Below are 15,159 nucleotides of genomic sequence, written 5' to 3' on the forward strand. Positions count from 1 at the left end.
TTATACTCGCAACACCCGGTGCACAGTAAGTCGAGTTATCTCACTTTATGGCAGAGGAAACCGCGGTGGAGCTGTCAGCCAGCCTGCCCAGTGACCCAAAGGGACACCTGGGACCACAGCAAGGCGCTGTCGGAGAGGTCCTTGAGCACCCAAGTCACCCGTGCGGGGCTGGCAGCTGTGACACGGGGCCCCTGGGACACGCGCCCTGTCGGAGCGACAGCTGGAGCCACCCCAGACAGGCAGGGACATCCCCCACGGCAGCCTGCGTCCGTGGGGAGCGACTGAGGCACGCCTGGGGTGACGGTGTCGATCCCAGCTTCGACCTTGGGGTCCTCTACTCCCGGCCTGTGTCTGAGCACGAGACCAAACACCGCCTTCCCGCCACGGCTGCTCTCAGACCCCAAGAACGTATCGCAGCCGTACCCTCCCTCGGCAGTTCCGGTTAAACACCTGAGGCGTTTCCGAACTTCTTCCTGCAAATTCCTCCTTAAACGGAGGCTTCTGCACTTTCGAACACTTAAGCACACGCTCAGCCGGACGCCTGTCGCTGGCTGCGTTGACTCACAGGGAGATAATCACACGCTTAACGATACCGGCGATGTCAAGCGTCCGCCCGGCGCAGCAGGGGCGACGCAGCGCCTCCTCGGTTATCCCTGCGCTTGAACCCGCGCCGTGCGGCTCAGCCCGGCGTTACCCTGCCCGGGCACGAAGCCGGCGGTGGTGTCTGGGCTGCTCCCTGCTCCACAGTTTCCTGGTCTGCGGAGGCTGCGGGATGCTCAGGTAACTGCCAAGCTGAAAAACACACAGCGTTATCACTGCTGGATCCTGCCTCCATCACCATTTCTGCCACCGCAGCCCTGGCCGAGGCCGAGGACAGGAGGCCCTTCTTCCTTTAACTCTTTCAACTTCCCTTTAACAATCAGCTTGTTATTCCAAGCCCACACCACCGCATCCATCTCACTTCTCACTTTCGCAGCTGCAGGAGAGGACAAACCCCCGACCGCCTCCTCGGACACACTCCCCACGCTGAGCCGAACCCGCGGCGCGGGGACAGCACGGGACACTCACAAAAGCCATCTCTTGTGACGGCAACACAGACGGGCATTCAGCTGTGATTTTTAAAAGGAGCTGGGCAGCCAGCTCCCGTATGTTCCGTGGAAAACCGCAGCTAAATTAGGCCAGCTAATGCGGCACAGTTCACTGGACAATATCAGCACGCTCATTCATATGCATAAATGCAGATTTTCCTGTTTTCGTAAGTGGGACCCTGCTCAAGGTCTGACTTCCAAAGTTTGTGGATTTTTCTTTTTTTGATGCAATTGTTCTTGTCACTGAAGAGCAATTTGCATACAGGAAGGCACAGTTAGCTTCTAACCGACCCTTTATTACACTAAACAAGGTCAAATATATAAAAATTCTGAGTTGTGGCTCTAAGACAAATCATTAAAATACCCCTCATTCTCGCTCACGTATTCTATTGCTGGAAAAAAGAACCATCTCACTCAGACTGGAGTAATCCACTGGATTTAATCGATTTTTTTTTTTTTTTTCCAAACTGCATCCAAAACCAGAGAATGACAAGACAAACCCAAGTTATGTTCAGTATTTTTTTTTTTTTGTCCAAAAGTCTCTTCTGAACGTTTATTTCGGAATGGCCTGCATTAAGCCAAAGCAAGAGAGCATTTTAAAGTAATGCATGTATCATTTCTTCAAAAGGCAAAATCAAGCCCGGAACTTTGAAACTGAATAAAGTCACAGACATGAACACTTAGAGCTTTAACAGACATCCCCTACTAATAACAAACACTCAGTTTCAAAGAAAATGTGCACTTTATACACAATTAAAATTAAAACAAACAAATAGTAATAGAAACAGCTCCATTACTTTGCATTTTCGGAATGAACTCGGTGCTGGGATTGGAATATTCTACACACTCTGCTCGCTAAGGGCAGGACTTACTGGTGTGGACAAAAGCTCACGGGACAGACCTGAGACGGGAGCTTTAAGCGGGTAACGGTTTAGATCGTTAATTGGGAAAGGGCTAATAGAAAAAAGGGGTGAAGCATCTGTCATGGACCCAGTTTTATTTTAAGCCATGAGTAAGAAATGGCTGCGGTCTGCGCAGAGAGCAGCCAGGGGAAAGGATTTTCACTTCTCGCCATTCGGCTGGCGAAAGGTTGCTGCGAAGCCACCGCAAAGAGTTAAGAGCAACGTCACCCTTTTGGGATGCTGAAAAGACCAGCCCAGCAGTGGGGGACAATGAGCGGATTGTAGCCACCATCGTTTATCTCCAGGCTCCAAATGCTTCTCCCTAGTACTTTCTGACAACACATTTTCCACTCAGCTTCTCCATCCCACTCCCAGCTTTCCGCTGGCAAAGCCTCCTTGCCCATCTCCAGGCAGCACGCTCCTCTCCAGGCTGCTCTTTAATTAGAGGAGCATTGTTAATAACCTCCCTCTCACCCCATGCAGCGGGTCCCAGCTCACCGGAGAGCTGTCCCTGTCCACAAGCCCACTCGAGCTTTTAAAAACTGCCGTCTATTTACTATGTCACTTACACTTACTTAAAGACATCACCCTGAAACCCTTCTGCCTAAAATTCAGAGGTTGTTCCCTTGCCGGAGCGGCAGCCAGGAGTTGCCGCTAAACAAGAGCCAAAAAGCAAGTGCACTTCCAAATGTCTCTGCTGGAGAGGACCTGGAGAAGCTCTGGCTGAGCCTGCGCAGGGGCTCGCGGTGGCTCTGGGCACACTTATGCCGCTCGAAAGCAGAGCAGAGAGAGAGCTGGGACCTATACCTGGGCTGCCCCGTGTGCCGGAGTGAAAACAGACTGAGAACAATTCAACAAAATACCTATTTTCAGCAAAATACCTATTTTCAACACGTGCTCGGGCAGAGGATAACTGCAAACATGTGCTCGTATCCCCTTAGTTTAAATCTAAACATAAAGCCTACGCTTGGATGCTCTGGGGGGTCGGAAGGGAGCAGGGTTTGCCCGGGTCTCCATCCTGCTCCTGACCAGGCTGTAACGAGGGCACTAAGGACTGAGGTAGCCTCGAAAGAGAACAGTCCTGCTTGAAACAGGCCCCCAAAATATATTAAAATGCACAAAAACCTAACAAAACAAAAAAGAGAGCGAAGCAAGGTCCCGAATACATTATAAATAGTAGCAAAAAGCACACACATTTATCAGCGTCTCTCAAACATTAATGCGCATCCGTGCCAAAAAGACACTGCCAAAGGCAGTAAAAACTGCATTCTCCTTTTTCTAATTATAAATTCAAGTTTAATGCCAAAACCACAGAATGCCAAATCTGACTGGTCTCTCAAGCAGAAATCTAAATTATACATATTGCTCTGTCTGAACTAAATTCCGCGGACATAATGGAAGGAAGAGGGGTCTGGAATAAGGCAATACCATTGATATTCAGAAAGGGCTTTGTAAAAACTGCTACAGACAGCTCGTGTGTCCTGGCAGGGGGAGAGGAAGGTTATTCCTCGAGTGTAATGCAGGGAGAGACAGAATTACCGTGACTCCATCTCCCCAGATTACTTTGGAAAAGACAGAAATCTTCTCCAAAAGGTACTGGAACAACTTCATGCCCGTGGGGAGCGGGGCTTTATGTAACAACAGACCTCAAAGACATCTACTTCCACAGATATCACATAAATATGTGGAATTACTGAATCCAGTAATTTCTATTTCCTTTTTTTTTGGGGGGGGGGGGGAAGGGGGATGTTTTACAAGAGTTTGCAGTCTGTCTTCCCTCCTGTTGCATAAAGCTGGCAGGGAGGTCCGAGCCCTCTCTGCGATACGGCTGGCACCTTACTCTGAACACAAGTGCTCCCACACACATACATTTTCCTGGAAGTAATTTTTCCATGGGGCAAAAAAAAAACCCCAGTGGCACGTGACAGCGCTAGCACAACACTTCCATTTTATAAGCAGCACATCATTTTTGTAAAAGACAGAGTCAAGAGCACCATTAACAGATGTTTTCCGACGGTTCACTGCTCCGCTGCTCAGGGAGCGACACCCCTGGGCTGCCCGGACAACCGGAGACTCCTCCCTCTGCACGTTCAAGGCACTTCTGGAACGCAGCATAGAAAGTTTTACGTTTAAAAGAAGAACGACGACGAAACTGCGGACCACGGTAATAAAACTAGTAAAATGCTAACAGCTACCCATCGCTTTCTGCTCATTTATATAAAAAACTGTAACGTCAGAGATCCAGTGTACAAATACAAAAAATTGTGCATAATAAATGTACTATAATACTGTACATACAGCATAAACCGTTCAATGAGAATGATTTAAATATACCTATTTGTCTCCTGACTTGGAAGACAGAAGAATAAAGTTCTATAATCCTAGAATATGCGTATAAACCCTTTCTGAGAGGTTGAATCACTAGCCAACGGTATCCCTGAAAATAAGCAGAGTCAAATATTTACTTAATGGAAGCCATTATTCAAGGGGTTGCTGGTTATAATAAACTAGGAGAAAAAACACAATATATAAACTCAGCCAACATTAAATCCAGACAGAGTTCTTCCCATCTCCCGACTTGCTACTGGCGCTGCTTTTGTTGGAGCCTGCTTTGGATTTCTTCTCTCTGGAACTGCCGGGGTTGTTTTGGTTGTTGTAAGCCTGGATGGCGAGGTCCAGGCGCTCCTGAGCCACTTTGATTTCCCTCTGCAGATTTTCCAGGTCGGCGGGAATGTTTTCCTCGTTGCTTCCATACTGCTGTTCCTGAGCTATGTTGGCTTTGTTCTGTTTGTAGGCCATTTTGGCGTTGGACAGTTCAGTGTATTGCATTTGCTCTGGCTTGACGGCGATGTTATAGCCAGGAGGAGCAGATGGCGTGTTCCAAGTAAAAGGGTAGTTATAGGTACCGGAGTCTTCCAGCTCCTTTCTCTTGTTGTTCAACGTGTCCCGGATTGTGCCAAATCCCAAATGGATCATCTCCCAGACATTCAAAAGCAAACACATGCAGCTCACCCCGTACATTATTAGCAGGAAAATGGTCTTTTCAGTTGGCCTGGAAATGAAACAATCTATTTTGTGCGGGCACGGCTTCCTGCTGCACACGAATATGGGGCTGACCTCGAAGCCGTACAAAAAATACTGACCCACGAGAAAGCCGATTTCAAACGTAGTCCTCGCCAGAAGCTGCAGGACATAAATTTTCATGAGTCCATCCTCCCGGATCCGCCGCCTGCCATCATGCTTAGCTTTGGCAGGGGCCGGCTGCTCTTTATTCTCCCGCTCGCTCTCCAGCTCTATTTCTGGGTACATCATCGGGTCTTCCTCATGGTCCTCCTCAGTTTCCTCTAAGCCACGGTGTTGTTTCCAGCGCATGGAAAAACCTTTGCTTCTGATTCTTCTGTCGGCTTCGCTGTGTTCCACCATCCGGGCAATTTTATGTATCGCGTAGCCTAAATACATCACAGACGGAGTGGCAACAAGAATGATCTGAAACACCCAAAACCTGACGTGCGAAAGAGGAGCGAAAGCATCGTAACACACGTTCTCGCAGCCCGGCTGCTCCGTGTTGCACACAAACTTGCTTTGTTCATCGTAATAAATGGACTCTCCTCCCACCGCAGTTAGAACAATCCGAAACACAATCAACACTGTCAGCCAGATTTTGCCAACAAAGGTGGAGTGATTGTGGATCTCCTCTAACAGACGGGTCAGAAAACTCCAACTCATGGTGGTCAAATAATTTTATCTAAAAAACAAACAAAACCCCCAAATATTTATGAGTTTATCAGCTTGAGCCTAAACGTTGCAAACATTCAACCAAGAGTCAGAAGACTCAAAAATTTAACAGCCAACACACAACCACGTTTGTAGCATCACCTGTTATCGGGAAACTCCAGCTGCCAGAATTTGCTTGAAGATCCTACGTCTCCTCCACAGGCTTTTGAGAAGTTTGCTACAAAAAAAAGCAGCAGTTAATTGCCATTTCACAAACAAAACGTGCTCCCAAAGCTACTCCCGAGCAGGACAGAAAGACACGGCTGTTCTGTACTTCAATTGTTAATAAAAACATTTACACTTGAGGCTGAAGTCTCCAAAACACAGTGGATGGAGAGCTAAGCTCCCGTGAAATTTTATGGGTGCTGTTGGCGACGTCCCACCGCCAAGAGTGAGATTTATTTGAGCTGCACGGAGGAGGCCAAGCCCTGTTAAGAGCCTGAGCTGGCAACCTCGGCCTCGACCACAGCCACAGAGAGAAACGGCTCTCCACGGGGCAAGGCCATTTCTCCAGGCAGAAATGAATCACCCGCCCAAACCGAGAAGGAAGCAACCGCTGTTGTCTTTGATTTAAAGGCTGGACAACCCAGTGGCCTGAGTGGTGTGACCCTGCAGGTCCAGCCTAGAGACAGGGCTTGAGCTACGGAACTTCTAACCTGATGCTCAAACTGTTGTATGGATTTGGATTCGGTCCCTTAGGGAGGCTAAAAGTCTCCCTTCCAGGGCCAGAGAAGACTTTAGTATGTACTTTGTAGTGTTTTGGGGGAGAGTAGAAGGAAAATCTAGTTAAAAAACTTATCTGCCAAAAATTTTAGAAGAGATACTAGATAGAAATCAATATAAATTTGCAACCCTAACGGTAAAAAACCCCATCACTGGAACTCACAGCTGGCAACAGCGTGAGGTGAACAAAACCCAGCGACGTTCCAGGCCCAGCTGGAGCTCTAAGAAATAAAACTGGTCAAATATTGAGCACAGAAAGGACTGTTTGATGTTGTTACAGCACAGGGGATAAGACATCTTTCAGTCCTCCGATGATGCCAAACGTTAGTTTGTCAAAGACCCTAAAACCAGAATTGGATGAGTCTCTGGCACTCTGGTCTTAAAAGCGATTTATTCTTAGCCTGGAGGAATTCCAGGAGACTGGAAGAAAACTAGTATTTGCAACTATTCAACTTCTTCCACACAACCCCGGAGTTATTTGTTCACAGGCAAAATAATGAAATTTGAGGGGATGCAATCAATACAGAATTAAAGGATATAAATGTAATCCCCTTCTGGTGAAATTCAATGTTTCATTGAAAAGGCAACAGCACAGCCACGATGCGGATGGGCTGGGTGGGACATTTGATTTATTACATCATGACAGTGTGAGAAAAAATAGTGCAAGAGAGTATTAAAAAAGCCCATATTAAGTGGATTAAAAGTAACAAAGATCTTGACAAATGATTCCCACATTAGAACCAAGAGCAATTGTGTGTAATTACAGCAAGTTCTGCAAAGACTGGGAACAGGGCTGGCAGCGAGGCTGTGTTTTCCCCGGACTCGACCAGGCTGCTGACGGATCTGCAAACGGCACAGAAGTTTGCGGGCTGACAAATAAAGACGAGAGTTAGCTAGCAGCGATGCAGAAAAACACAGACTGCTCAAGCGGCTGAGTCCACTGAAACAAACCCACTGCTTTAACCAGGCTTAATGCAGAGACACACAGCTATGACAAAGAACTATAGTGGTTTTTGGAAAGAGGGGGCTGTCACTCTGGGCATCAGTTCCCAGGGAGGGGAGTGAGGGTCCCAATGGATGAGCATCCCAATAGGAGCTGGTGGTAGAGCAGAGCTGGTTAGTGCAATCCCTGGCTGGGTCACGTGCAAACGGGATCCAGGAGGGGGATCTTACCTCCTCGTTAGCAAGACAGCACTCAATGCCTGTGTCTGCATCCTTCAAGAGTTGATTAAACATCACAGCAGGAATTTATTAGTCTCGAAACCAGCTGAAGGACAGGGAAGATGCCTAAAAGTGAGAGATTTAGAGAGTTCAATTTGTTTAGCTGGGAAACATGGGAAGAAAAAGGAAGGATTACCGGTGAATCACTTAATCTAGCAGCTGTCAATTGAGCATGCAATCAATCCAAGGTTTACAGTCCAACATCTTCTTTCTACGCAACCACTCTACCACTACGCCGTAGGCAGAATTGGCTGAAATAACAGTTTTGTAACAGGAAAAAAGACCAGAGGGTTCCAGTCCCAGTGCAGCAGTTGGCTTCATCCCCTGAACCCCCATTCAGAGAACAGCTCTGGAACCCTCATTCTGCACTAGTGAGACGACAGAGTGCTTCAGACACTCCCACATTCAGCATTTCCCAGGGGCTCACTTCCGATTAGGAGTCAAAATGGGTGGCAGAACAATTCTGGGGGTACTCTATGTGCCTGAAGAGTCTCCAGTACCAAAACAGAAAAGGCAAGTGAACCCCACACCTGGAACTGGGGGTTACCGAGGTAAGAGCCACAACACCCACATTCACACCACGCTGCACAGCCGATTTAGTCACCGCAGACGTGTAACGGGACACACATGTTGGCAGCTGACATGTTGTGATTTGTCAATTAAAAATGAGACAAAACCCAAATGAGTTTAAGGAGGAGTTAATTTCCGCTCACTGAAAACACTAGGGCCAAACTCTTTTCTAAAAGTAAACTACTAAGTAAATTTGAAATGAATTAAATACTGTTGCCAGTAGTGTAAATCTGGAGTAAAAGCAGGAACTTGCCTTTATATTCTCAGATACTGTCAATGTTTACTCGTCAGTGGTGAACAACAGAGAAGTTTGGAACTGGTGCTGGTTGCACTAAGAGAGGGGACACCGAATCTTTAAGACCAGCAGCTGCCTCGACATCTAATAAATTCTTTCGAGGTATTTATCAGCCTCTTCACTGTGTGTTTTCCATCTGCAGACCTTACCCCTACGGTCGGCTCGTATCACACCTCACCAGCCATAAAAAGGAAGACCAGCTGGATCACCCCCGGGGCTCCCCGGAGACAGCCACTGGAGGGCACAAGGCATCTGGCCGGATCTGAGCTTGCTTCGGGAGAGGGATGGGATTCACTGCCTGGATTCCACCGGTTATATAAATGAGCAGCGTGACAAACCTACAGCCAGACACTGACCGCACACTCTTGTACATTTAGGTTAACCACAGCCTTCAGACGCAGAACGCAGCATTATCAGACACGTGCTTAACAGCCAAGACTTCTGTCAGTTAGAGAGTTCTGGCTGCCGAGATGTGAAGTTGCTGAAGAGCTCTGATTCTCTTCAACAAGAAACTGTCACTTATTCTATATTTAGTTTTAGTCCAGAGCAGAGCTGGTGACACAAATATGGGAGAATCCACCAGCAGGCAAAGAACTGCTTTGTCTTTAAGGAAACACACATTTCGGTTCAAGCAAAATGACCTGTCGTTAAACCTTTCTCTCATCGGAAACGTTCAGCCCATCCAAATTAAACATAATATGAAAGCAAAAAAGTTGTTCCAGGCAGAAGTGTGGTGTTTGAAATGGTGGCATCCTTCAGTTTCAGGAGATCAGCCAAGGTTAGAGACTGCGTGTTTCTGCCTTTCCAGCACATGTACTGCGGGACCCAGACACATCGCAGTAACCTTCACCTAACGTACACTTGGCGTCTCCCGCCTTTGTTGTTCTGGCAACATTTAACTCAATAATTTTCCGTTGTTTGAAACAAAAGTCTATGGACACTGACACACATCTCAAAAAGGCAAAATGTCAGCAATTTCAGCTAATTTAAGTCATGCCAGGAAGTGCATTTGAGAGAGACTTTCATTCCTTGTATTTGTCATAAGTTCATTCCGGCACTCGCAGCGGAGGAGGCTCCTCAGAGCAGGCAGGAGATACGATGCAAATAACATGACGCTGATCTCTGACAGCAAGCTGGCTCCCACGAATTAAAGTTTTGCAGACACTGACATCCAGAAAGAATAAAGAAGAATTTGGAGCAGGTACATGGGAAAAAAAGAAATCAGCTTTAGGTTAAGAGATTCTCTGCAGGAAATCTCTGGAGTTATTTAACACGGCTATTGTTCACATCCAGACAGCGAAGGGCCTCAAGCGCGCAGCTTCCCCCACCCAGCCCATATGTGGGTCTGAATATGAATTTAAACATGGGATTAATTTCATCCCATTTCAGCTTTCTCATCTAGCTGTGACGGCCTCTCGCCCACCAGGGAGGGAAGAACCGCTCCTCGCAGGAGCCATTTACCGTAGCAACCTTGAAATCCTGCCTTTGGATGAGACAGTTGAAGTGTGGCAGGGAGGGACAGTGGGACAGGGAGAAGGGAGGCAGCTGGAGGTGCAGTTACTCTGGTGAAAGGCTCCCAGCAACGCCTCGTACCCCCTGAGGTGGACGGCACCTGGAAAGCGGTGCAGGTTCCAACAGCCAAGCTTCAAGAACAGCCTCGCTCCAGGCTGTCGAATCCCCAATGCCTTCGGAATGTATGACATGAGGACTCGTTTCCCATCATTCCATCAACGACAGAGAGCAGGACTGAGCGCACCCTCGGCAATTTTGTGGATGACACCAAGCTGAGGGGTGCCACTCCTCACTGGAGGGAAGGGATGTCGTCCAGAGGGACCTGGACGGCTGGAGGAGTGGGCCCATGTGAAATTCATGAAGTTGAACAAGGCCAAGTACAAGGTCCTGTCCCTGGGTTGGGACAATCCCCAACATCGGCACAGACTGGGGGGTGGGTGGATGGAGACAAGTCCTGCAGGGAGGACTGGGAGATACTGGAGGCTGAAGAACTGGACATGAGCCGGCAATGTGAAAGCCAGCTGTACCCTGGGCTGCATCTCCAGCAGCGTGGCCAGCAGGGCAAGGGAGGGGATTCTCTGGAGTCCTCAGCAGAAGACATGGACCTGTTGGAGCGGGTCCAGAGGAGGCCATGGAAACAGGGGGCTGGATGGAACAGGGGGGTCTGCTATGGAGAGACACTGAGGGAGCTAGGGTTGTTGAGCCTGGAGAAGAGAAGGCTCTGGGGAGACCTTATTGCAGCCTTTCAGTACTTAAAGGGGACTTCTAAGAAAAATGAGGACTTTTTACCAAGGCCTGTAGTGACAGGACAAGGGGCAGCAGTTTTAAACTGACAGAGAGCAGGTTTAGGCTATGCTCAGCACTGGTGAGGCCCCACCTCGAGGGCTGTGTCTGGTTTTGGGCCCCTCACCACAAAGAAGACATTGAGGGGCGGGAGCGGGTCCAGAGAAGGGCAACGGAGCTGGTGAGGGGTCTGGAGCACAAGTCTTGTGAGGAGCGGCTGAGGGAGCTGGGGGTGTTCAGCCTGGAGAAAAGGAGGCTGAGGGGAGACCTTCTCGCTCTCTACAACTCCCCGAAAGGAGGGTGTAGCTGGGGGGGTCGGTCTCTTCTCCCAAGTCACAGGCGATGGGACAAGAGGAAACATCCTCAAGCTGCACAAGTGGAGGTCCAGATTGGGTATTAGGAAAAAAATTTAAACCGAAAGGGTTATTAAGTCTTGGAATGGGCTGCCCAGGGAAGTAGTTGAGGCACCATCCCTGGAGGTATTTAAAAGTCGGTCAGATGCGGTGCTCAGAGATATGGTTTAGTGGTGGTTTTTGTCAGTGTTAGGTTGATGGTTGGACCCGATGATCTAAAAGGTCCCTTACAATGTCAGCAATTCTATGATTAGGAAGACATACTTTACCATGAAGATGGTGAGAGCCTGGCCCAGGTTGCCCAGAGAAGCTGTGGCTGCCCCATCCCTGGAGGGGTTCAAGGCCAGGTTGGAGGGGGCTTGGAGCAACCTGGTGTGGTGGGAGGTGTCCCTGCCCAGGGCAAGGGGTGGCCCTGGATGAGCTTTAAGGTCCCTTCCAACCCAAACCATCCTGTGACTCTGACTCTGCTGCAAGGACTCTACAACTGACGTCTCCACCAAGGCTAACCGACTGTGCTGGGAAGGCTGACAGGCCAACCCACCCTCCCCAGCCCAGCTCACCATCTCTCCACAGCCAGAGACACCCTGCCCCAGTCCATCCCCAGGTACGGGCTTCAGCTCACAGCCGAGATTCCCCGGAGCAGAGATGAAGCAGGAACACGGCTTCCAGCCCTGAGACCCAGCGCCCAACAGGGAGCTGAAACTCTCGGGTCTCTCCGAATTCCAGTAGTTCACTAGCACCTCCTCCGACAAGGTTTGTCTTAAACTGCGTATGTAGGAGAAAGATTTTCTTGCCAAAAGGCAGTTATTAAGGGGAACATATTTACAGGAAGACATTTTTTTTCCCCTTAAAATATGTCATCAGATGTCACGCTAATGAAATTTGATTAATGTATTAATGATTTATTTGTTTTGTTTTGTTTTTAAGCAGTTTAAAAGACGGGTGCTGAGCAGAAAAAAAACTTCAAGAATAAATACATGGCAATTCTGTTGATAATCAAAAGAGGTTTCATGCTGCATGAAAGTAAAATTGGGCCCACAGGCTAATTAAAATAGGATTTGAATTAGGATGAATGAATAATTAGCATTATTCACTCAAATCTCATTTACATTGAAATATAAGAAATTGCATGATTTAAAATTATTTTTGAGGAAGCACGGGCTTCCTTTTTTTTTTTTTTTTAACCTGAAAAATGAGTAAGACTTTACTGTTCAAGAAAGGAAAAAGTCATGGCCAGACCCAGTCCCACAAGGTACCAGCACACCGCAAATCCTGCTGAGTATAATGCCAATGCCACCCGCCTTCCCAACAATTCCAGCATCCATCCTCCTCAGCGACGTGAGGGGAAGGACGCGGGGATCCTCCCGGGGTAAGAGCAGTCACAGCTATCACCCTTCCGTCATTTGTGAAGGAAGGGGGTTCAATCACCACCACCTTCATTCCTGTTTTTCAGAAACGTTCACAGCAGCGTGCAGCTGAAAAAGAATAAGGAAACAACTGCACTGAATTTTAGTTTTTAATCAATATTATAGAATATTTGAGAGTGAAAAGGCTGGGACTTTCCAGACAACACAGCACTTTTTCAAGCAAATACTCGGTCATCTGGCGAGTCTCACGTGGCAAAAAGCAGAGAATGGTTTTGAAAAAGCCCCAGCGTCAATGTCAATTTGGAAACCATTTCTGAATGGTGCCTTCAGATCCCAGGCACGTTAACAAGGGGCTGCTCATCCCCAGACCGATGCCCTCGAGTCTAAAAAACCCCTCGTCGAATTATGAGACCGCAGATCCTATGCAGGATATAAATAGAACACTAAAATATGGGTAAGAGGTAGAGATATAATAAGATTCTTGCGCTGTCAAAAAAATAAAGATGTCAAGTACGTATCTTTTTGAAAATCAACACGCACATACACACCCGAGCATTCAGCTTAAAGATAAACTGGAATTTGCAGATAAGACATGAACCTCCAGTAGCCTCAGCGTGCCCTCTAGGTAATGCTAACATGGAAAGCCAGTGACAATTTTAGCAACACTCCCCCGCAGTGACACAATTCAAATGAAATCGCTATGTGTTTCGTGCTGGCCAAAACTAGCATTTACTTCACCTACAGCAACCGCAGTCCTCCTGGAAGCAGCATTTCCAGGGCAGACTCCCCAGAGCACGCCAGACCCCAAGTTTGGAGGAGCGGTGTCCGTCGGGGCAGCCCGTGCACCCTGTGCTGCAGCACGAGGACATGCCGAGGTTGATGTGAGAGCAGAAGCAGAAGGCTTCATCAAAAATGGAGGCCGGGCTGCAGAGTCCCTGTTACCTCATAACATTTTGGGAGACCTGCTTTGGGGCCTGTGTCAGCTTGAGCCCCTTCATACGTGTTTCAGCGTCCCCTCTGAGGTGTACCAGCTCGGAGACTGGCACAGCAAGCTCCTGAATTCGGCACTGCTGTAGCAACTCGGGACAGTGTCATAAATGCTCTGCAAACCTGAGCAAGCCGCTCATCAGATCTGTCCTACAGACTTCAGGTATCAAGAAACAGAAGGAAGCCCCAGGTGATGCCTGCACTCTGGTGATGTGAAATGTAATAATGGAGAAAATAAAGCGGTCAGCAGATCACACGGCGAGACGCGGTGCGCTGTTTGACAGGCTTTGCAATGAAACACTCGATCCTCGGGGCAACAAACCACAGCCAAACCACCACGGCATCGTGCCAAACCTTGGTCATACCAGCACAGTACCGGGACTGAAGCCTGCAGCGCGAGCAACCCCTCTGCCTTCACACAGCCTGGGGACTAGCACTGACCCCACCATTGCAGAGCTGCTACATCGGAGCTCAAACACAACCCAGGAGTTAACTCTGCCCGAGCTCTCCAGGGCATTCCCTCTCTCTCTCACCCATCTCTCTTTCCTAGTCCCACACACTGCAAAGCGCTTCTCTACAATATTGTTTAACCCTACTAAGCCCAGATGGTTTCGAGCAGCTCCGTTACGAACTGGCCTCATACAGCGTTGGCAGGTCCAGCACGACTTACCCACCCGGGCTCTGCCCTGCTCTTGGCCTCAGCGTTGCTGCGCTCGTTCCTCATTAAGTAAGAACCAGTAATGTACAGCAAAACTCTTTCCCTGAGTAATTTAGTTGGATGTTGAAAACAAGGAATTACAGGGTAGGTAAATGGGCAATTTTTTTCTTTTGCAAAGAGTTTGAATCTGAAACTCAAACCATAGTAGAGAAAACACCCAACACTGCTTTTTTGAGACCAAGGCCAAGTGTTTAACCAAAACCTGAGCTCTTGGATTGCCAGCCCAGGCTGTCTGCACACAATGTGGCCAGGGACTGGTATTCGTACCCTTAAAATCCAAAGATCAGGAGGGTATCCTCAAGAAAGACTGTTCCTACCACCAGAAGTGACAATGAGACTGGGTGAGAGTGGTCTCAGTGCACATTCAGGCCCACAAAACACTCCCGACCGTGAGCTGTCAGTTCCATTTCTTCCACACCAAGCGGATCCTGCAGGCTTTTCCACGAGATGATCATACACATAGAGCACTCATCTCCCAAACACCACCAAGTGCTCTCCAGGAGCTGCTCCCAAGCTGGATACCCGTTTGGTAAGACACCACACGCTCCTTAGCTCAGGGCTACTAAACCCTGGATCAGACACATGAAGCGTTACCACTTGCCAAAATATTCAGAGATCAAACACACCAAACACCTAACAAGTCCGATGCTACAAGAGCTTCTTTGTAAGTGACAGAACCACCCACTTACTTCAGTCACTCATTTATATTTTGAACATGCTTAACCTCTAGGTTCCCTGGGACCCATATGTGCTACCCTAAGAAATGTGTAATATTCCACCAACCAGTAATTTAAACTATTAAATTCTATCTGCCAAAGAAGGGTCAACTAGAGCAGGTTGGGAGGTCCATGTCCAGCTGGGTTTTA

At 48.2% G+C, this 15,159-nt stretch overlaps 1 protein-coding gene across 1 annotated transcript; it reads right to left on the reverse strand.

Annotated features, from left to right (window-relative positions):
* Positions 1-1,556: 1,556 nt before the first annotated feature.
* On the reverse strand, positions 1,557-7,774 carry GJC1 (gap junction protein gamma 1). Its single transcript, XM_074162776.1, has 3 exons — positions 7,661-7,774; positions 5,867-5,942; positions 1,557-5,735 (listed from the first exon to the last, which is right to left on the reverse strand). Exon 3 carries the CDS (start codon positions 5,714-5,716, stop codon positions 4,535-4,537), a length of 1,182 nt encoding a protein of 393 aa, XP_074018877.1. The 5' UTR covers positions 5,717-5,735; positions 5,867-5,942; positions 7,661-7,774; the 3' UTR covers positions 1,557-4,534.
* Positions 7,775-15,159: the final 7,385 nt, after the last annotated feature.

The sequence above is a fragment of the Numenius arquata genome, chromosome 23 (genome assembly GCF_964106895.1).
Source record: "Numenius arquata chromosome 23, bNumArq3.hap1.1, whole genome shotgun sequence".
Lineage (NCBI taxonomy): Eukaryota > Metazoa > Chordata > Aves > Charadriiformes > Scolopacidae > Numenius > Numenius arquata.